This window comes from Paramormyrops kingsleyae, chromosome 1, assembly GCF_048594095.1.
Source record: "Paramormyrops kingsleyae isolate MSU_618 chromosome 1, PKINGS_0.4, whole genome shotgun sequence".
Taxonomy (NCBI): domain Eukaryota; kingdom Metazoa; phylum Chordata; class Actinopteri; order Osteoglossiformes; family Mormyridae; genus Paramormyrops; species Paramormyrops kingsleyae.
In genome coordinates, this window is record NC_132797.1 from 6,192,692 (window position 1) to 6,214,695 (window position 22,004).

At 43.6% G+C, this 22,004-nt stretch overlaps 1 protein-coding gene across 2 annotated transcripts in view; it reads right to left on the minus strand.

Moving 5' to 3' along the window:
* The window catches only part of LOC111833289 (voltage-dependent calcium channel subunit alpha-2/delta-1), a 107,555-nt gene that overhangs the window by 10,571 nt on the left and 74,980 nt on the right, over positions 1-22,004 (minus strand). For both annotated transcript variants that reach the window (XM_023791427.2, XM_072701722.1), the window contains 15 exons: positions 21,651-21,729; positions 21,089-21,138; positions 20,906-20,995; positions 20,235-20,318; positions 19,729-19,809; positions 19,096-19,170; positions 13,812-13,883; positions 13,096-13,167; positions 12,536-12,597; positions 8,285-8,361; positions 3,719-3,779; positions 3,118-3,215; positions 1,770-1,851; positions 1,268-1,330; positions 330-433 (listed from right to left, as the gene is read on the minus strand). In XM_023791427.2, the coding sequence (XP_023647195.1) occupies positions 330-433; positions 1,268-1,330; positions 1,770-1,851; positions 3,118-3,215; positions 3,719-3,779; positions 8,285-8,361; positions 12,536-12,597; positions 13,096-13,167; positions 13,812-13,883; positions 19,096-19,170; positions 19,729-19,809; positions 20,235-20,318; positions 20,906-20,995; positions 21,089-21,138; positions 21,651-21,729 (1,150 nt within the window). The remainder of the gene's footprint in view (positions 1-329; positions 434-1,267; positions 1,331-1,769; positions 1,852-3,117; positions 3,216-3,718; positions 3,780-8,284; positions 8,362-12,535; positions 12,598-13,095; positions 13,168-13,811; positions 13,884-19,095; positions 19,171-19,728; positions 19,810-20,234; positions 20,319-20,905; positions 20,996-21,088; positions 21,139-21,650; positions 21,730-22,004) is intronic.

A 22,004-nucleotide genomic window follows, 5' to 3' on the forward strand; every position in this document is an offset into this window, starting at 1 on the left:
ATCTCTCCCACCACAACCCAAACTGTCGAACTCCAGCTCAGGAATAAGGTGTGGTGGCTGGGGACGGGGTGCTCTGTGGTGTTGGTGTGGGGCAGGGGGATTTGGGGGTTTCTGAGTGAAAATGCAGCTGTTCCCCCAGTAGAACCCTGGACACAGCTGGCGTCCCGCACCTCACTCTGTGTATGTGTCTGGCAGCAACACAACCTCAGGACACAGTCAGCCCTGAGGGGCCAGTGGTATGGACGTATGCACACTCCTATGGACCAATTACAAATTAATAACACACGGAAAATACAGAGGACACCTGCAAGTCCTGCCACATAACGTACTGTTGAAATACGGTGCTGTGAAGATGAAACCGTCATTATCCAGACTCCGCTTGTAGAAGCTCGACTCATACATCTCTGTGTTCTCTGTCCAGATATCCCCAGAGCTGTGTGCAAAGGGGAGAGAGAGAGAAAAAAGTGTCCGGAATCAGGGTACAGATACAAAAGGTTAAAGTACTCCCAAAACTAAAGTCATGTGATGCAAATAACCAAATTCTGGGAAAACAGAGTTTCTAAAAAGACAGCAGTCGAACTTTAGACATACCACATCTTTGGCTGTGGGTCCTATAAATACTCTAACAGCTCTACACACTGAGGCTAAAGAATGGCGAGATCTGCTTCAGAGCAAGGCTGAAGCATGACAGAATGACAATGGTAGCTTTTAAGGCTACAACCATCAATTAGCCATACAATACTGAGAATAACAGGAGCATCAAAACACACTGCAGAACGATCTTGAGGAAGCAGATTAACTCCTAGGGTCAATGCAAAGGGTTTCGTTTACAAAGTGAAAGGTTCAGCAAATTTCACATCCCAAGAAATTGCAATGTGGTTTCCCTCTGAAAGAACTTCATCTCATCATTACCTCAGCTCTAATTCAACAAATTCTTGCATACGTAGATGTGCACATGGAAGAAGAAAAGGTTGAGAGAAACAGGAGGCGCAGATACAAGAGAAACAGGAAGAGGAAGGACAGGAAGAATCAAAGCAATGAATCTGAATGGGGCAAATTTATCGCCATCTTTTTCTGCCCTGCCAACATGACCTAATAAAGAAGATCAAGAATGACACACAAAAGGCCTTAGAGTGGGTAATGGAGTCTTTTGACCCATATGGAAAGATGGAAACCAGAATGAGAGGTAAACAGATACCATCAGTTCAAGGCTTTTCATGCCACGGGACCTCTGAATATGAACAAGGTGAGGGCAAGCAAGGAGTACCTCTTTGGGTAAACCCGCGTGATTCCTCCATTGGTAGCAACAAATCTGGCAAGGACACCATCTCTGCATGGGGAGATCTTCATTACTGATTACACCACAATCCCCAACACATTAAAAATTAAGAACTACTTCACTCAAAAAGGGAATGCCATGCTTACACCTTTCCAGTTTAGAAACAATTAACTAACAGATACTACATACAGAGTAAAATATATAAATAAATAACATGAATAGCTTGATAAAATATGTAAAATAACATGAAAATGTGTAACAAGAAATAAAATTAAAATATAAAAATTAAAATAAAATTTAAACTCAAAGGAAATGTAAAACAATAATCAACCGAAAAAAAGAAGGGGTAACTAAAATAAGTTCTAAGTAGCTTAAAAGTAGATTTGACAAAAACCTTAGAAGCTCAAATTGAGTTGAAAGCAAGAGAAAAAATGGTGGCTCTTTAATTTAGATTTGAACTCATCAATAGAAGTAAAGTATTGCAGCTTACACTTGTTGCATCTTCCAGACCTTCACCAGCTCACTCGTTAACCCAGCATCCAGGAGCAGCCTGTTGATCAGGGCAGTCTTGCCTGAAGGGGAAACAGACAGACCCAGCTTGGATTTCTATAAGTAATTAAGAGACACGGCCAGGGCAAGCAGCAGGTAGCATGATAGGTAAAGAACACAGACCCATTATCCGAAGGTTACCGGGTCAAATCCCAGCCAGGACTCTAATGTCGTAACCTTGAAAAAGGCACTTACCCTAAATTGGACCTGTAAAATACCCTGCTGTGTAAATCGACAAAAAATCGGCACAAGTAAAAGTGTCAGTCAAGCAACTAAATATAGCAGACGAGTGACCTCTTTATGACACACAGCACAAACTCTCCACTGAAACCTTTTACTCATTAGGGAGTAACATACGAACGGCAAAAGCACAGAACTGAGTTCTCGCAGCTCTGAGGCTGTATGTGATTTCTCGTCAACACATTTCAGGTTAAAAGCTAATGGCGCTCACCTAACTATTACATCTTAAGAAAAAAAAAAACATTGTGCAAATCTTACATCTATATTATTCTGCTCTTTACTACCACGGTCTATCAGAATATAGCTTTGAGGTCTTTGTATACAATTGGACTTAATACATCACACATTTTACTTTTTCTAAATCAATTTCATGGTCTGCTTGATCTTCAAACAGATTCTTCAAAAGGATATATGGGGGAAAGAAAACCTAAGTGTCTCAATAAATTAAACACTACTTTCAGAGAAGAAATCTTTCAACAGCACACATTTAGGCCTCTCCAGGGAAATGGCAAAACAATTCATATAAAAATAAACAATGACTAAATTTAAGCCTAAAGTGGGTTATAAATTGCCCAGATTAAATTAACGCATTCATATTCACAATATTAGGAGAGTGACAGTTGTGATTTTAATGACACTAGGAATTGGGGTAGTGTGATGTTCAGAATATCTGCTACAAATAATTTTTATTGTACAACTACTAATTATTATTCAAGATTAACATCTATGCAAAGCAGCATATTTAAATTTACACAGCTTGGTATTTGTTTTTACTAGAGCAATTTATGTTAAGGTACTATAGCAGAGTGATACTGACTTTGTCATTGATTCAGACAGTCTGTAATACATTGACTCTGGTGAGATATGAATATCTGCTCTCATATTCAGATAGTTATTAAAAGTGTAAATTAAGTTTTTATTTGTTCAGGTAGACACACAGACATACATAATGTGGGGTCACCAAACACCACTCCTCCACCTGCTTTGGTCCACCACAGCTCTCCGAGGATTCATCTCACTCAAGCATACATGCGTGTGTACGTACGTACATGTCGGATTGTTGGGCGTCTTCCTGTCTATGTACTCGTTGAAGTCCAAAAGAAACTGGGTGTTGTTTTCTGACAACTTCAGGTCCTTGCAGTACTCTCTGCAGGAAGGGAGACCTCCTTATCTCACATATGACTATGGCCTTATGATTATAATTCATGACCTTCTTGCTATATAAAACATCCTTGAACATCTTATGCCGTCAATGTGAAGGACACAGTCAAAAACCGCTTTAATCCGACGCTGCTGCAGATGAAAGTTCAGGGAAGCATGACGCAGTAGGGGGTGCACACTGAGATGTAAAATGACAGAATTAATTTTTTTCTCTTAAATCTTCTCTGATATGGTTATGAAGAATTTAAAAAATTGCCACTCCTTGATTTTAACATGCTCAGTCAAACCAAGGAGGGAGCATAACCAAGCAATGGGATTAGCTGGAGTCCCCCCGTGACTCGACGCACAAACACATATGGGCTTTTGGCTGCCAGTGTGATCCCTTACTCTTTCTACACGTTTTTACTGTTTAACACGAGTATCGGAGGATCGGGTGACACATTCCCAGGGAAGCTGCCAAGGTATCCAAATCGAAAAAAGAGCTCTCACCTCGGAGCTATGAACGTATAGCCGTATTCTTCAAAGTTCTCCTGCTGCATGGTCTCAGAAACTGCATGAAGTAGAGAGCCGTAGTTAAGCAGAGTCTCTTTTTATTCCTTTCTACTGGAGGTATTTCCCACCGTGTGGACAAGACCCACAAGCTCCGGCCCCAGACAGACAGTGCAAAACGGTGTTAGTGAAACCAGGATGGAGCCGTACAGGAACACAAAGACCGTCCTCTACAGTTGGTGTGTCTGAGGCGATGCGGTGCCTTCATGCTGCTGAATTTATTCAGAGGCACCGGTGATTAAAAAAAGGAAAGAAAAAATCTATGAAAAAAAAATGTATTTACTAAATCTGACTAATATGCAGCAGTTGACTTAAAATGTTTATTTCCTTAAAATTGTGGTTTTGTTAATTAAGTCTTTGTAGTAGTTCACTCAAAATATGTAATATTAAATCATTACCATCCATCGCTTTTTAATTAATATTAATATTCTGTCAAGACCACTATTTGAGCCAAAACTCATTTTCACTTAACAGCGAATTGGCTTTAAATTACTTTAAATGACTCATTTTCACTTATTATATATATATATATATATATATATATATATATTGTGTGTGTGTGTGGTTTTTTTCATGCTATAAACTGTAGAGCATTATCTGACGCGTTCCCTGATGCCAATTAACATCTGCAGACCACTTGTTAATAAAGAATGCAGTACTCTGAGAGCACCATGCTGAACCAGTTAGTGTAGGTCTAATCGTCAGCACGGGCATACGGGGACCGCATCGGGGCCTGCTCATCGTCAGCACGGCTTCCAGCTCCAGGGCATTCATTCACCCCACCCCCACCCCCCCACCCACAACCCCCCCACAACCCCACAATGGAGTCAGACCTGGTCTAACTCAAGGGGTTGGCACTGGGAGGTGAGGCTTCAAAGTGTTAAACACAGCAGCGGGGGGGTGGCAAGATGCAGCCAGCACGGGTAATGTAAAGCACTGGATCTTCAGCGAACTGGGAGTGTGTAATGAGCATGACTTAGGGGAGGGGGATTCGGGGCACACCGAGGGGGTGGGCCAGGGGAGCCGAGAGGGTGGAGAGCTCAAGCATGCGAGGAGGAGAAGGCACAGAGCAAGCATGGGAGGGGGGAAAAAATGACCAACTAGATAATACTTGCCCTTTAGCCCTGTCGTGAAAATCCAGCAGAAAGAGAGATTACCCAAGAGGGAGACAGAGAAATTAGGGTAAAAGCAACAGGGGATTCAGTCAACAATATTTTATTCAGTCTCATGAATAAAAATATTGCTATTCGATCAAATGGTAGAGTATACAGAATATACAGCAGCACATAATATATATAATAATAGTTGGAGTATACAGGAAGTGGGCACAGCATTTCTGGGCTGCTTAAGAGGCATTAATGTGGTCGAGAGGGAACGGTGTCACACATAAGAAAGTCTGCTGTGCAGTTTAATGTGCTTCAGACACTCTGAATACCAAGCATTAAATATCAGTGTCCAGCACACACTGTCTTCCTCCCATTTTCCCTTTATCCATCATTCATCCTGGGAAGCATACATTCCTCTGCCCAGAGTCATACCCCTCCATACCCGGGCGTCAGCAGACCCCTCTGCACGCTGTGGTAAATGTGACCTCAGATAAAGCATGCATTCGCCGTCTGCAGCAAAATTAACACAACAGACACTGTCGGGTACAATGGGACCCCTTGACTGTACGATAGCAGACGACGATGAGAGCAGGGGGTGGAGGGGTTAGTCAGACTGGAGCAGACAGGAGGAGTGAATGGGAGGGTACTACACCCATTAATGCTGGGAGAGGCATTTCAGCGTTTGGTAGCAGGTGTGTGTGGGTTCGGGTAATGTGAGATTCTACTTGGCATAAAAGAAATAAACAGTTTAAACAACTTAAACATCAAAGGACCCCAATATAGATGAACCAAAACCAATTTCCCATGCAAAAAAGCAAATATCTGCTTTGACATTTTCATATTTTTATACTGGAACTCAATACTTCTTAAATTACAGTAGACTACAAGCCTTAAAACAGTTCAGTCACATTACAGATCTTAAAGGTGTTACTTAAGCAAACAAGGCAATAAACCATCTCAGCAAATTTGCTAGCTTTAATCTAGGTTGCCATGGAAACAGCACTGAACAGAGGGTTGTGAACACAGGAAACACATTTGTTCTGTGTTACATATGACTTTCTGATGGAAAGCCACTCATACATATGTTTCAGGGACATGCAACGTATGCTTAAAATCTCACACACAAACGAACAGCACAGACATCAAATGACTAAAGCTTCTATCCTAATAAGGGTGACTGGCTTTCACATTAACCTCTTAAGGTGTCTATCAGTTTTTAGTTATTTATAATGCTTGAGTTTATGTTTTCATAAAAGACAAACATAGCCAACTGGAACCTGTTTGTGGTAGGTAATCTATTTTTCCTTCCAAAGTAGACTTACATCACTAGAAGATGAGAATTTATAGGCCTTGTTACCCCACCATTCCCAGGTGACCATTTCCTCACATCTTCTCCCAACCCACCTCAGTTGCACCTACCTGACCTGTCTCACGTGGTACACTCAGTTTCAGTTTCTTTATCTCGTGTGACTGAACATACCTGAAGACCTCAGAGAGATCCAGAGAATTAAAAAAAAAAACAAAAAGTAATCCCTTTTGTGATTGACGTGGGACCTTACAGACAAGCCACTCTCATGGGGGCCATAAAGGTCCCAGAGACAGATAAGCGGTTTGCACAGACCAGCGCTCTATCAGGAAGTCCGGAAATGCCAGAGGCCCAGTCTTACATGTCCAGAGCAGATACCACAAGCATTGGTGCCCTCATTCCAGACGAGGGTCTGATCCTGTGCACTGATGTTGAAGGGGGAAAAAAAATGGTGTCCATTGACTTTGAGCCGGGAAGCTCAAAGTCAATATTTTACCAACACCCAAATTTACTCTGTTTGCTTCCAGCAAGAAACACAGGAAGCAAGTGGTTTGGTTATATGAATAAAAGATTTGGCTTAAATAGAAAAAGTAACTGAGTGGGGGTGTAAGGAGACATCAGAGGAGGAGAGGAATAGATTGTGGAATATTTATAATAACCCCAGGGAACGTAGGAGAAAGGAGATAGAAAGAGAGGCAGAATTAAAAAAAAAGCTAGAGTGAGAGTAAGGGGGCAAAATACAAAGAGCTAAACTCTTTAAAGAGAACAGTAAACATTAGGACAACAAAACATGTTTGTGGTTTGTCTTCTCAGACGTGGGATCTTTGTTGAAAAGGATAAATAAATTAATTTCAGGTTACAAAGACTCAAATAAAGTGTCAAATGAAGTAGGACTCCAAGGGGGATGAAGGGGCGAATTGACCCAATGTCAACATTATGGTCTTGAAACATTACGGTTGCTTGTCCACTGAGGCCTGATCACCCTCAGGTTCAATTGGATAGAGGTATTTGTGAAATCGCCGTAAAGGACTGAGGATCTCAGGTAGTCCCCTGAAGTTTTCACCATGACCACCTGCCCCAATCTTACAACCACAAGCTACTGCATTTAGGTGCAAATAGAAGCAATTTCTCCCTGGTAAACAAATACACTAAAACCGTTCACCAACTAATCCACATCATCTTAACAACTTCTAAAATGCGATGAAAGCATTACACCTAGGACCACAGTTAAGTGTTAATAACCATCTAGTTGACAGTAGTCATTTGTCTGCTTAGACACACTTATTACTTTTTGTGTCAGTTATAGAGTAAAATGAAGATTTGAAGCCTCAAATTGGTACAAACAGGGAATAAATAATTGCATTTGTCCCAGTTTGGGAAGAAGCTGGGGGAGAAGTCCAGTGCTTCAGGGACATCATGCTATCAGGCTGGAGAAACAGAGAGGTGGAAACAGATTTACAGGCCCAGAAACCCAGCCGGGACAACTGGGGTTACACCGGGGACCATGTTTCATCCATCAGAAATATCTACAGGAGGAGCCCATTGGAGAAATCCGAAGCAAAGGCAGACTGGGGGCGGCTGGACCCGATTCACCAGGCCCCGTTCTTTCAGCCCAGGTACTGGAGAGCTGCCAGGCTCTGAAGGCAGGCCGGCTGGGCCGCTGGGGCTCGGTTTGTACAGGAACGCGGCACAGAATTTTGAGGTCAGAATGTGCTCAGCTCTTTGCGAAAGATTTCCAGACATGCTTGGCTTATATTCCTAATGATAAAATACCTGCAAGATCAAGGATAGATTTTACTCCCCAAGCACTTCCATCGTCTGGGGAGAATTTGAGCAATACCATATTTCCACAAGGCAGGGGAAAGGTGTGAGTTTAATATGCTTGAGCTTTTCAAGGGGTGATCACATAGACACAAAGTATCATTGACATAAATGACAAATACGCAGTGGTCATTACGCTTCATTTTCTGCAAAAAATACTAAGAAAAAACCAAGATAAATACCTAAGGACATGTATTGTGAAAACCTTTGCTGTTAAATCTAACTACAAAAACTGCACAAAGAATTATGCTTCAAAACCTCTGTTGTACTCACATTTTGCTTGCATAATTGTATCTCCCATTCTTGCTTGAATGTAGTACTTGCTGTACTCAGGCATCACCACCGCCAAGCTAAAAAAAAACAAAAAAAAAACAGAAAGTACCCATGAATCTTCATAGCATTCTTGCTGACAAAGTGCTGATGGAGGCCTTCAAAGTGCAGTGAGCATCACACCAGCTCAGACCACCAGCTCTTAAGCAAATATCGGCGCTGTGCACCAACATGTTTTCATTTACGACTCATTTCTTTGTCCTAGCTACCTCAAAGTAACCAAAAATTTTTTCAATGACTGATCTGATTATGATGATTAACGAACTATAAATGAAGATTCAGTTATGTACAACCATCAGCAGTGCCTGAAAATACATATGCTTTTCATCAGTCAATGTCCGATGGATGAGTAATTATAATGGTGTTGTGTTACAGAGACACCATTTTATAGGGGATTGGCAGTTTTATGGCAGCTAGCTATATGTTAGACAGAATAAAGTTCCCATTAGTCAGGACCTTTGTTACATTGTCTTTTTTAACAAGGAAAACAACCAGCATTTTCCCTCCTCTCCGTTCTTGCCCCCCGCTCAGCTTGTTTCCTGTCAGCTGGCCCATTGGGTAGCCACACTGGCACACTGTTGACCTCTGAGGTCAGCTAACCATGCACAAATTCGACAACATGCAGGACAGATTCATTTGAGAATTGGCAAGTGGTACACATGGATGACAGCAAAGCATGAGAGCGGTTGATTATTAGAACCGGATCGCCTTGCCCTCCACTGCCATGCGTATTGCATTTCAAAGTCCACCCTGCGTGCCCCTCATGCAACAGTATGGTTCTCAAATGTTTTGGTGCAGTGGAAACTGCAGCCCCAATGCATGTCTTTTCAGAGCACAAAACCCTTCTGCCTCGGGCCAGATTTGCCAGTGCTCTATAAAGATAATTAAAGGTTCTGCCTGGTCTCAGCATCAGCACAGAACACATCTACCCAATTGTTTATCCAGGCTTAGTTCACTCCCTTTGAATCCAGGGGCAGTCGTGTCTCTGCTGAATTCCTCTCCCACAATCTGTTTTTTCATGTACTAACCCCTGACTCTCACCAGGAGGGGCCATAGCCTGACGGTGAAGCCTTCCTTCATTTTGCTAGTGTCTAGTGTTTAGTCTACAGCTATAGCTGTATAACGTGCACAATACTTGTCCAATAACTCCAGTCCTCTGCAGGTGCCTTTCCACCTTAAAACACAGGACCTCACAGCTATCGTGTACACAACACTGGCATATTCCATTACATCAGGGTGCAATTTGGGTGCACTGCTGCCCCCAGCTGGTTCCAAAAGGTGATACCTTCTGTTCTCGAGCATTTTGCAGGTGGTTTTCTGTCTGGCTTTAATATTTAATACATTTAACAGACACTTCTGTCCAAAGCAAATGTACAATAGGGGTGAATGGCACATTGCAAATATACAGACTATCAAAGAGTCAACTAGGGACAAGTGCAGCTAAGCTGAGCTTCTGGTGAAAACCCAGGTATATGTATAAGCAGTCCCGAAACAACTTCTAACAAAGGTAGAACTTAATACAACTGTTGAAGGACCCGTGTCTCGATGGTACTATCATCTACAGGCTCACAGCTGATGGCCTTGTCCCTCTCTACTCCAACAATGACACACTCCAGAGCAGTTCTGACACTGCCCCAGCTGGTAAGATACCTCACTGTTTGTGTTTCCTACCCCACTGTTCCACCACCGCTGTCTAATTGCACTGGCTCTTGAACAGGGAGATGCTGCTGCTTTGGATGCCAGCCTACTCTGACACTGCCCTTCGAGTGACGTACAAGCTTGCATTGTCCCCGGTCTTGGCTCGCATCACCTCATAACCCCATGTTTGTCACTTTAGATGCCTCCAGTCCTGTTCTTGGAAGTCTGCTCTCCCAGAGGTTATGAAAATCGCATTCGCCGCCCACACCTCCCTGTCAGCTCGACAGAACAAAATAGCTGCTGAGCGTGAGGCCCTGGCATGGAACATTGTGCGTGTGGTCATGCTTAGGTCAAGCCACCAAGTTCTCACTGCCGTATTTTTTTTCTATAAACCACTAAAGCTGTACGCTGTACATCTGTAACCTAACTTGTGGCTTCAGTTCAGTCCTTGCACACATCTGCCATTCTATTCTTTTCCTCCACTATCCTTTAACAGTAATCACGGTTACATTCAGCCCGACATTTGTATACATGCTTCATGGTCCCTCCGAGGGTCATCACATTACCCCCCACACCTTCTTCTGGATGTGTTGTCCCAGCTGAATTGGAATAGGAATGACACCAATGTGACCAGATGTGTCAGATTTGTATAAATAATGTTATTTATGGTGTATAAGGGTTATTTATACAAGTCAAAAAGCAACACCAGATCCTTGTTTATTGGCCAGGCAATATCAAAACCTTTGTCAAACGCAAGACATGACATTCAACATGACCAGTGGATTCTTATTGAGGGTCACAACCAACATTCAAAATAGCTCCAAATGCTTTCTGATGTCTCTATTACACCTCAAACATTCCTGACAACTACCACCTCCACTGCAGTACCACCGACGACAGGCCCCACAGTCTCGACTGAGTTTTCCAAAAGATATTTGTGATTTAGACACTGCCAACCTCAGGCTAAAGGAGTCAAAAGCTTCATGCGGATGGAGGATGGAATGAAAGCTGAACCGTTCACAAGTGCAAGTTCACATGAGAAAAGCTAATTAATCACAGAGACATCACTGTACTTCGGCGTCACTCAGCCTGCCACTAACATCCCTCGTGATTGGTCCTTCCGGTCTGCCCATGGACCTCCTACCCGCGCAGCTGCCAGCCACCCACAGCAGTGTTTCACGTGACGTCAAGTCATAATGCGACGACCCCATCAACGCCACATGCTGGCCGCTTTCTGATCACCGGGTCTCCAGTTCATCACCCAGCCGGGACCCTGCTGAGCTCCGTCTCTCAGACAGCTCCTGCTGGCGTTCTGAGCCACCTTCCTCGCGGCAGTACCACAGACTAGCGCTGACGCAGATGTGCATGCATCGTCAGGAGGTCCAGCGGACTGGCTTGGAACATCTGGGGTTCCACCACATGCTGCTCCGGTTACAGCTCCGGGAAGGTTGCCCCCTGGGGAAAAGCCCTCTGGGTCGGCCTGCATCCGATCACGGCTGAGATCAATGCCTCCATGATGGATCCTTTCAACCATGCTGAAAAATGTGCCGTCTTACCCTTTGTTGAATTCTGAACATTGGATTTTTGGACGTCTTCTTCAACTCCTCGTGGCAATACATTTCATTGTTGGGATACTGTTCACCTAATTGCGTATTGCAAAAGTGCAAGGCAATGCTGTACTTGGGTTCAATCCCGAGGGAAGTACAAGTTGACAGACTAATTACAATGGTGAATTTAAAGAAGCCAAAGTCTGCAACTACTAGCTGGGGATTTACTGAATATACTGGTCTTTAAATCACCCTGGGCAATCCTTGAGTGCATTCAGAAGAGGAAAGATTCAGAAGGATGAAGCTTATTCAGTCTGTTTAGATTTGCTTGTCATTTTGAACTCATTGATGCATCATGTAAAAAAAAGCCCTCTGATATCCTTATAGATAAGTGCTCTGATCCATGAGATACCATGAAGGAACTTCAGAGACATGATGTTTTTAATAATGTTTAAAAATACCCTCTCTTGCAGCAGGTTAATTTTTTTTTTTAAATCTATCTGTCTCTCAGTTCAATATGTTGAGTATCTGACAACAGAGTTTGCCATAAACACTCCATCCGTCTGTGACGAGCTCAACTGGCCAAGTGTTTGGTTGTTTGTTGTCTCAACAGCAACCCCAATAAGAGGGCAAGAGAGTCACCAGTCGCAAGTCTGAAGGTTTAACCTGGAACAAAAAACTATAGGCGCCGAGGATTACAAGCATCTTCCCTGAGGCCAGTCATTCAAATGGGTGGACATACTCCACATGGTAAATAGATGGGAATAAAATACATCCATTAGATGAGAATGAAAGGAATCCACTCTGTCGATATTAAGAACTATGTTACTGTATATGAAATCATCACGCTTTTTCATGACACAGCGCGGGTTTGCTGTGTCAGTCCATGTGCGAAGGAGTCAACACGGTTGGGACAACAAGAGCCACATGTTCCCAACCAGGATGAATGCTGTACCAGTAATGGTTTGTGCCCAGGCAAGAATTTCAAAGCAGAATGTCCTGTGGTTACCTGTAGTCAGTGCCATTCACCGGAGCCCACGTGAAGATCCTGGTTCCTCTGTCAATGTACCTCTGTCAAGGGATACACACCAATAATGTGTCAATGCAAAAACCTAAGGCATGCAGTTAGCACCCAAGACATTTAGCTCAAATCCTGATCTAAAAAAATTAAGCCCAAAAAATAATCAGTACTGCTTTACATTAACTGTATATAACTTATCCATAATACATTCATAACGCATTCATGGAACATTCATAAGCAGCATGTAAGTATGCCTTAGCATCCTAACATACATCACCAGCTTTAACATATATTCATAACAGACATTATATTCATATAATGCTTTTCATTAATGTATATTAAAGCTGTTAAGGTATATTAGGATATTAATTACAGCTTAGCCTCTGTTGTCTATACAGCTCACAGATTGTACCTGCTGGTAGATTACAGTGAATGTGGTGTGAACACAAACAAGTGCCAAGAAGCTGTCTAAAATCACGGAGTAAGGTTCATTGCCGCTGAAAGAGAGGGGCGAAATCAACACCTCATCCCAGCTATATGGGGCTTACCTCATCTTGAGACTTCACTAAGGTATCTACGGTATTTTCTCCCGTTTCTCCATCAATCATCATCCTTCTGATCTAAAAAGGGGAGAAAACTGATATTCCATCAAGTGGATCAACAACAAAATATAAAAGACAGGAGACAGAATAGGTAATAGTTTCAACCTGTGACATCCTAATAATAAAAACAGAGCAGTCGGTTTGACTGAGCACAGAAGGTGGATTGTTCTGTCCAATCCAGGCAACTGTACTATGTAAGATCTAACAACATAAAGCACAACAGGTAGGCAGAGGTCATGTGTAACATTACAGGGAACCATGAAGACAGCCGAAACCCGTTCATCAAGCTCCTTTGCAATATGAGGAGCCCCGCTAGGTCAGGAGAACTCCGCATCACAGCTGGATGCTCTCTGACTGCAGCATGGGTAGAATTCCGCTCTTTGTTTCTGGGCTCAGGAGATACCTCAATGGCAGCTCCCAGTAACTCTCACAATTATGTTCTGTTCAGCTCTTGTCTGTGTCTGCTTCAAAGCTATTTTTAAAGCAGAGGGAGGCAGGAAAGGCTTACCAAGCATCCATATTCTATCATCACATGCAAGACATGAAGCCTAGGCAATTAGCCACTGGGATAATGGTGTCCACCCAATGCAGTGGGCCATCACGTGGAGCCAAAACCGGGCCAGAAACCCAATGAGATGGTCAGCGAAACCGCTTCTACATACCTCCACTTTGATGTCATTCTCAAATTCGGCATCAAGAAAATCCAACGTAACCGGCTCCTGGAATTTGGGACTCTGAGGTGGGAATAGACGTTGGACTCATTAGTCGAGTAAAGGTTCAAGACATGGGATAAAGTTTTATATTTAGGACGAACCGTGTGTAATCTATAAACATGAAACGACATAGAAACCTCAGAGAACAGACCTTTGGGGCATATTTACTGAAATGCAGAGCTATACGTGTAATTCAAACGGCTTTGAACTTATAACCAGAACTGAAAATAAAGGGGGATCCTGAAATGCACTTCAGTATGGTGTGTATTAGTTCCAGTTGATTTCAAGTTAAATAAAATCTGAACTTTAAATTCAAAAACAGCTGGATACAGCCGGGTGTAGCTCTCTATAGAACAATATTTTAACTACAAAAGAAAATTAAGGACATAGTCTAGAATCTCTTAGGCAAAAGAATCATCTGACCTTTAACATGTTCAATAATTGCTATATATAAATTCCTTGAACAATGCAATTTCCCATAAGTTTTAATTAAATATAATCTAAATTGTTCTTCCATACTGTCTAATGGAAAAAGCTAGCTGAATGTGATGGTATGGATTTCATCCTTGTGTTTAGCGAATACTGACGTTCAACCTTGACCCCTCATCACGGAACTTGCAAATAAGGCGAGCAAAGGGATTGGCGAATGCTAATCTGATGAGACATCGAAGGGCCCATTTTCTCAAGACCCAGAGCAAGCCCTCATCCTAAAAAAAAACCTTAGAGGGTAAATGTAAAAACAAGAAGAGTGACAGCTGAATTTACTGCACTGATGGGAAACAGGTGGGGGGCATGGGGGGAACGAGGAAGGAACAAAACCGGGCTCTTTTGAGAAATGGGCAACTCAAGGAAGGGTCAGCCCAGTGCAGCATGCAAAATATGACAGAGCGACAGAGCTCGAGAAGACAAGTGAGGTTCAGGAAGTAGGATCTGGCCCCAGAACCCGGACATGAAATAGTCAGGGAAGAAGTTAGAGACAGCAGGCCTTCAGACAGCAGGCCTTCAAACCATGTCTGCAACTATTAATCATGACAAACTCTCTCGATCTTATAAACATCATGTTTCGCAGTAGGCGTCTGCCACATATTTAGCCTTTATAAATAAATAGGAATGTTAAACATACATAAATAAGTAAGACTGCTAGCATTCAGTCCTGAATGCCTCCTTGGTGCTTCACAGTGCTATGCTAATACAACACCCCAGTGCTAATATGGTCAAGCCCAGAGGCTCATCAGCTTCGATGAGCAATGTGAGCTCCCTCATTTCCATGAAGCACCAAGCAGGGCTCAGGGTGTCTGGGGACAGGCAGGTAGCTGTCGGGAGGGCAGGCAAAACCAAGGGCTAGAGTCAACATGGCACTGCAGTTACTGACATGCACACAGCTCTGCCGGCGATTCCCGCTTCACCTTGCATGCACAGGATGGAGGGATTTGTGCAGATCTCCCGATGAGCCCTTATTACAAAGAATGATCCCTGCTGGTCCTGCTTTGGCTCCGGAAATCCATCCCTGCCTGTCTAAAAGCTTAAACCATCTCCTACCAATGTATTTGACAACTGTACACAGAATAATAGCATCACGGCACGTTTTCACTTTATACATGACTTGTAGTGTAGAATTGACACTTATTGTAGCCTTTCCTGTTCAACATCTACACATATTTACAGGACCACAATAAAGGATAATTTTAACAGTGTACATAAATGCTGACCTTTCAATAACCAGACTACTAGCTAATACACTACAAGCTAGAAAACACAGCATTGACCGAAACTAATAGCTAATATTATTAAGTAACACAGTACACTTGCTAAAGGGGAAGACACTTCAGGTAATAACTGGCGGCGAAGTAGTAAAATCTGCTTTTCACCGGAGAGAACACTGTGCCAGAGGATCTAGCAGGGTTACAGGAATCCGACTGATCATCCCCCAGGGTTTAAAAAAACAGATCAGTACGGCTCACGGTGAGAGTGTTCAGTCAGCCGCAGGAGAATGGCACGCCTTTGCCCCCAAACATCAAAGTCAGAACATGCAGAGCTGCATAGAGGCTGCATGGAGGTTGAGGAACATCCAACAGAGAGCAAGACTGCTGTTCTCATTTCACGCTAAATGAGGAAGGTGAAAAGGAGACATCAGGCCCAGGAAAGAGGACGGCTGAATGGTTCTGGTAGCACTTGTGGGACTTGTTCTGGAAGCCATATTAAGTGAAAATGAGCTTTCTTTGTGCAGGATTTCCCACAAATATGAGCAGGACTCTCTCCACCAATCATCCATGAGTGTGTAACAGCCAAACAGCATAAAGATATTTTTTTTTATGATTAACTATTTACATCACTCTACCCCCTGTCCCAGGCCGGGGTAGGCTATGATAATGAATGCTGTTTGTTTTGGGAAGACTGACTTCTGTCATCCTGGGCCCTGTATCACAATGCCGGATTTCTTGCTTAGTTGGATAACTTGTCAGACTTAAGTTATCCTTGTCTAAATGGACTTTTTCTTCTATCACTAACATGTAGCCCAGTTAACCCTAAATCTAACAAGTTATGAAATCTGTCTTTGTGATACTGGACCCTGGCCTCACGGGGGCCATTTACCATCGAGGATGTTTACCATGGGGGGCCTCTTGGACAGTTCTGTTATATTTGGATGATAATGGATTCTATGCTAGCAAAACAAGCTGGTCAAAAACGTAATAAAAAAATTACAAAGAAAACGTCTTTGTGTGTGACTAGTTCTAGTCTCGCTTTGAGCGGTCGTAAAACCCGGCTGACACAAACTGAGTTAACTCCCTTAAAGCAGGGACAGGGGTAACGACACCCCCTTTTCTTTCTGTCTGTGACAACATTCACTCCATTCTCACATTCGATAGCCTCTCAGAAGTTCCAAAAAAAAACCAGAATTGTGATTCATTCACCTTTTTCACCACAAAACAAAGATTGATTTTTATTCAGAAAACAGAGCAGTAAAACAGACCTTTAACAGACCACAGAATAAATCAAACCTTGTCTTGGAATGTTTTACATTGTAGATCTGTCTTGTATTATTTCATCGATTATGTTACGGTTTTGAATTTCGACATGCGAAACATGGTATATGTAACATTAATTCGCACATTCTGGAAAGCACGTTATAGTGCATACTCAGGGACATGTACTTGGCTTATGTGTACTTGTTTGGCGCTATTCTCCCAATTACCTACAGCCGGTGCGGCTCTATTGGCCAACAAAACATACAGTACGTGCCCCATAACACTGATCAATGGGGGCAATGTAAAGCCAACAACAGACAAGGGGAACAAACAAACATAAAGAACTCAGATCACATGACCACCCTCCCCCCAGACCTCTGGACACCACACCAATACTAAGCAAAATGTATCCTAATCAAGCAAAACGATATACAGATGAGTATCCTAACTGAGATATAGAACACTTGGCATATACCCCAACCGAGTAAGAGGACACTCGAAATGTAGCTTAACCGAGTAACAGGACAATCTGAATGTATCCAAACTAAGTAACGGGACCCTTGGCACATACCCTAGCCATGTAATGGTTGGTCCATACTACAGCAGAGTAACAGGACACTCTGCATGTACCCTAGCTGAGTGATGAGACACTCAGCACATATCCTAACTGAGCAATGGGACATTCAGCACATGTCCTGACTAAGTAAAAGAACATTCGGCATTTGTCCTGACCGAGTAAGGGGACACTCAGCCTGTGCCCTTGTGATGTAACGGGACACTCAGAATGTCCCCTAATTGAGTAGCGGGACACTCAAAGTTTACCATAACTGAGAAACAGGACGGTTGGCACATATGCTAATCAGGCAAAGGGACACTTGGGACATACCTTAACTGAGTAACAGGACACTCGGGACATACCTTAACTGAGTAACAGGACACTCGGGACATACCTTAACTGAGTAACAGGACACTCGGGACATACCTTAACTGAGTAACAGGACACTCGGGACATACCTTAACTGAGTAACAGGATACTCGGGACATACCTTAACTGAGTAACAGGACACTCGGGACATACCTTAGCTGAGTAACAGGACACTCGGGACATACCTTAACTGAGTAACAGGACACTCGGGACATGTGTGGTCCATGTCCAACCCCCATGTTTGCACTCGTGCACTTATCTGCACTCTACCCCTGTAATTGTGTACATACAGCCTCCCATGTGTCTTATGTTGCACCGTGGTCCTGGGGAAATGAAGCCTCATACCACTGTATACTTGTGTATGGTTGGCATGACAATAAAGTTCACTTGACTTGACACGTATCCTAATTAGGTAATGGGACATTCGTTACATTCCCTAAATGAGTAATGGGACACTAAGCACGTATCCTAACCTGGTAATTGGACACTGTGCCCTAGCCAAGTAACGGGACATTTGGCATGGAGCCTGAGTAACGGGACACGCATCAGGGACCCTGGGTAATGGGACACGCAGCACGTACCCTGAGTTAACAGGACACGCATCATGGACCATGTGTAACGAGACATGCATCATGTACCCTAACTGAGTGAGCAGACAATTGGTGAAATGAATCGTGTCCTTCTGATCTCCCTGTAATCAACACTGCGAACACTGTGGCTCTAACGTCCTCCACCTGCCCCCGTGCTTCATGGCGACCCCCCATCGTTACCCTTGGCCATGTGTCCAGAGGAACATGTGTTTCACATTTTTACTCTTTCGGTGCTTGTGTCTGATCCGGATTACTTTTCAGACCAAAATGTGGAGAGAGCGTGACACAGAAGGTATGCAAATGGTACAAACGCACCCCCCCCCCCCCACACACACACACACACTTCTGCGACGACGCAATAATTAAGTTGCGAGTAGACTTTTGCGTTGGCCCGTTTGGGAGGGAAGGGGGCTGGAGCTGTTCCACGGTGAATGGTTACATTTTCAACACACAAACATGCCGCTGTTGCCATCTTACAGGGGGAACGAGCTGGAAAATGAGGACGAGAGCAGCCATTGTGTTGCTATTAAGCGGAAACACATGCTAATGCATGCTCGCTCCCCCAATGACAAAGTCAGAGGACTGGAATCATGTAGTCGCTTTCAAATCCATGGCTAGTCACGCAGGAATTCCGCAGAGGGTCCACATGCACGCCACACTGCGAGCAGAATACCGTCAAACACGCAGCAGCCGGTCGACCAAGAGTACATATATCCAAGAGGCGTGGAGAGGAAAAAATAAAAGCCCCCTACCTTTGGTTGAAGGTTGGGATGGAGCAAAACGTAGCCGTTCGGATCGATCGCGAAATAGTATCCATTGGGTCCAATCTTGAAAGGGAAAGAAAAAAAAAAATCTGAAAATAATTGAAAGTTACCACTGTGCTGGCAGATCGGCATGCATCCCTAATGGTTGGGGCCAATGGAAGACTTTTATTTTGACACAGCCCCTTAGAGGAACAAAAACACTCATCTGGAACCATGTAGCTCATACTGAACACTATTATTTATAGATGAAATATAAACATATAAAGATGCTCGCCACACTGTGTAGTCCCGTAAGCACAAGCCGGTTCTCGTTTGGCTCTGTGGAGGAGACTCACTGTCATATCCGAAACACTTAACATTGCACACTGTCATGACAGGTGCCCACGGCAACCCCAGGTGCTGAAAAACAAGGTGGATCATGGGAAAATGAGGGTTATCCCTGCTCAGGTTCATTCGCCACTAGTAATGGAAGTAAGGTAGCTTTCATCTAGTGTCCGGCTGCTGCTTTGATTTACATCTGTTTTTTTCCTTCTTTTTTTAAATGGAAATTTTAAGTATGGCTGAATTTGACGGACAGGCCAGAGGCCACGGCAAATTGGCGGCGAGTTTCAGCAGACTTACGGTGAAGCGCGGGGTCAGCCTCTTGATGTCTTCGAGCGACACGTCGACCCCCATCACTCCCAGGATGAGCTGGTTTTGGGGCTTGGGGGGAGATGCATGGAGTCGGTAAGCGTACGTGGGAGGTTTAAGCTACTGGAAGGGGTTTTACAGAAGCTCGAGCTCATTGAGGGTACTGATGCAGAGAACAAAAGGCAGCTTCCCACATCTAACGACATGCTGCCTTCTGGCAGTTAGTACAACTCTGATTTCAAAATGTCCAATTTCACAAAAAAACTTTTTTTTTTTTTATAAGGTTATTGGCCAAAGCTAATGGAATGCTTCATTTGACACTTTCAAATAATATGTCTAATCAGCTTTAGCCAAAGAATCTGTCTAGTGAAATATATAATCAGCTTTAACCATAGACACTATGAAGGGAATCATCCAATCAGTTTTAGCCAGAGGCACTATCAAGTGAAGCATCCAATCATTTTTGCCCAGAGGATTTACTCCTCTGAATGAGGTACCTGTCTCGGGGTGCCATCTTTGTCATCCTTTACACCTGTCTTGTTGAAGACTGGCAGCGTTCCCGTAATAACAAGGCCCAGTTCCTGTCATCCAGATAAGGAACAGACAAATAAAACAAGAATTCACTTTGAGTGTGATATTCACTATATCACTCCATGCAACCCTGTAGAGTGTTGAAGTGCTACATCCATCTAAAGTATTTAATATCCATCCATCCACGCATCTCCCAAAATGTCCTTTTCTGTGTGCGTTTGTGTGTGCGCAGTCTATATTGTTTTATAAACTTAATTAAAATACCATTTTACCTGTAGTAACTTCTTATAAAGTTTATTATTATGGCTCATTGTCACATATTCCACTCCCATAAGACTGTCATTGATCACAGGGGGCCATTTTAACGACATCGCATCTGGTCACTTGGCAGTAAATAAAACAACAAACATGCACAGCCTGCATAGCAACTGACGCATGCAGGAAATGCGGCACGCTGCCGTAGTAACCGCTCAGGCTAGAATATCCTGCAAGAGGGGTGACTGATGCTTACAAAAAAACAAACTCAAAGTCATCATTAGGCCAGAAGCTAATACATAGACGTCCTGGAAATGGCTTCCATAACCTTGACTGGTCGTTTTTTCCCCCTGGTTTGGTGGCAGCGGGTGACGTCACATACCAGGGCATCAAGGTAGACGTTGGTCCACTGGACCTGCTTGGCTTGCTTGTCTGCCAGGACCATGGGCCTCCCCAGCACATCCAGGTACTCCTGCCACGGTAACGGTGCCTTTTGAATTCCCTGCGTATTTTTAAACGCGCACTTTGCACACTGGAAGAACAGTAGCTGTGGGCAAGAGCTCACCTGAGTGTTAATCCTAATAGCTCCGATGGAGGGGATTTCATAATAGTAGCCTGGGAATAAATGGAGAAGAGGATCAGCTCATCTGGGGGGGGGGCATGCACAGCATCAAATACACTAAATAACCTGGAAATGGGCCACTGCAACTTCATCACTAATGACTACATTTCCATGCCTGAAATGGGGGACCAATGATGTAATATTTACAGGTAACCAGCATTATGCTTAAATATTTAAAATAATTCATCCCTGGGCCAACTGTGGTAATTATCCGGTATTTGCTTTCCACTTGCTAATTGCCCAGTGTGAGCAGTGACCAAAGGATGGCACTAAACACTGTGGCCGGCAGCATGAAGAAACAGATGGACCAAACCATCCAGAAAATCGCCCAGGAACTTCCCCGGTGACTCCGAAATATCGATTTTCCTTTCCTCGCAAAAACAGTGCTCAGAAACAGCTTGGTGAAGATGTACGTTACCAAAACCTGAAAGTGGCTTTTTGGATCATGGTGGCCATGCCCGGGGGCACTCTGAACATCTAGCATGAGAGTGGGGGGGTCACCCACCTTTGTTGGCGCAAGCCATCCACTGGATCGGTCCTTTGTCGTAATTGTGCTGCCCGACGGAGAAGGTAAATACCCGCACCTAGAAAACCGACAGCAGGTCACAACCGTTCTGCTCCATAGCTGACGTGCTAAAAAATTTACTCTCCTGCTCATCACTCTATTTATAAAATGTGACCTTTTACAAGCAATGGCAGTGGCGTTAAGGTGAGTGAATATCTATCGGAAAGAGGTGCGATCTGATGCCGAGAGAGAGCCGTGAGTGATCTGCTCCTGAAGCGGCGCTAACCCAGGCCTGTCACGCTGCCAGCCTTTGACGCCGTACCTCCTTGGCAGATGTTCCAGGCCCTCAACACT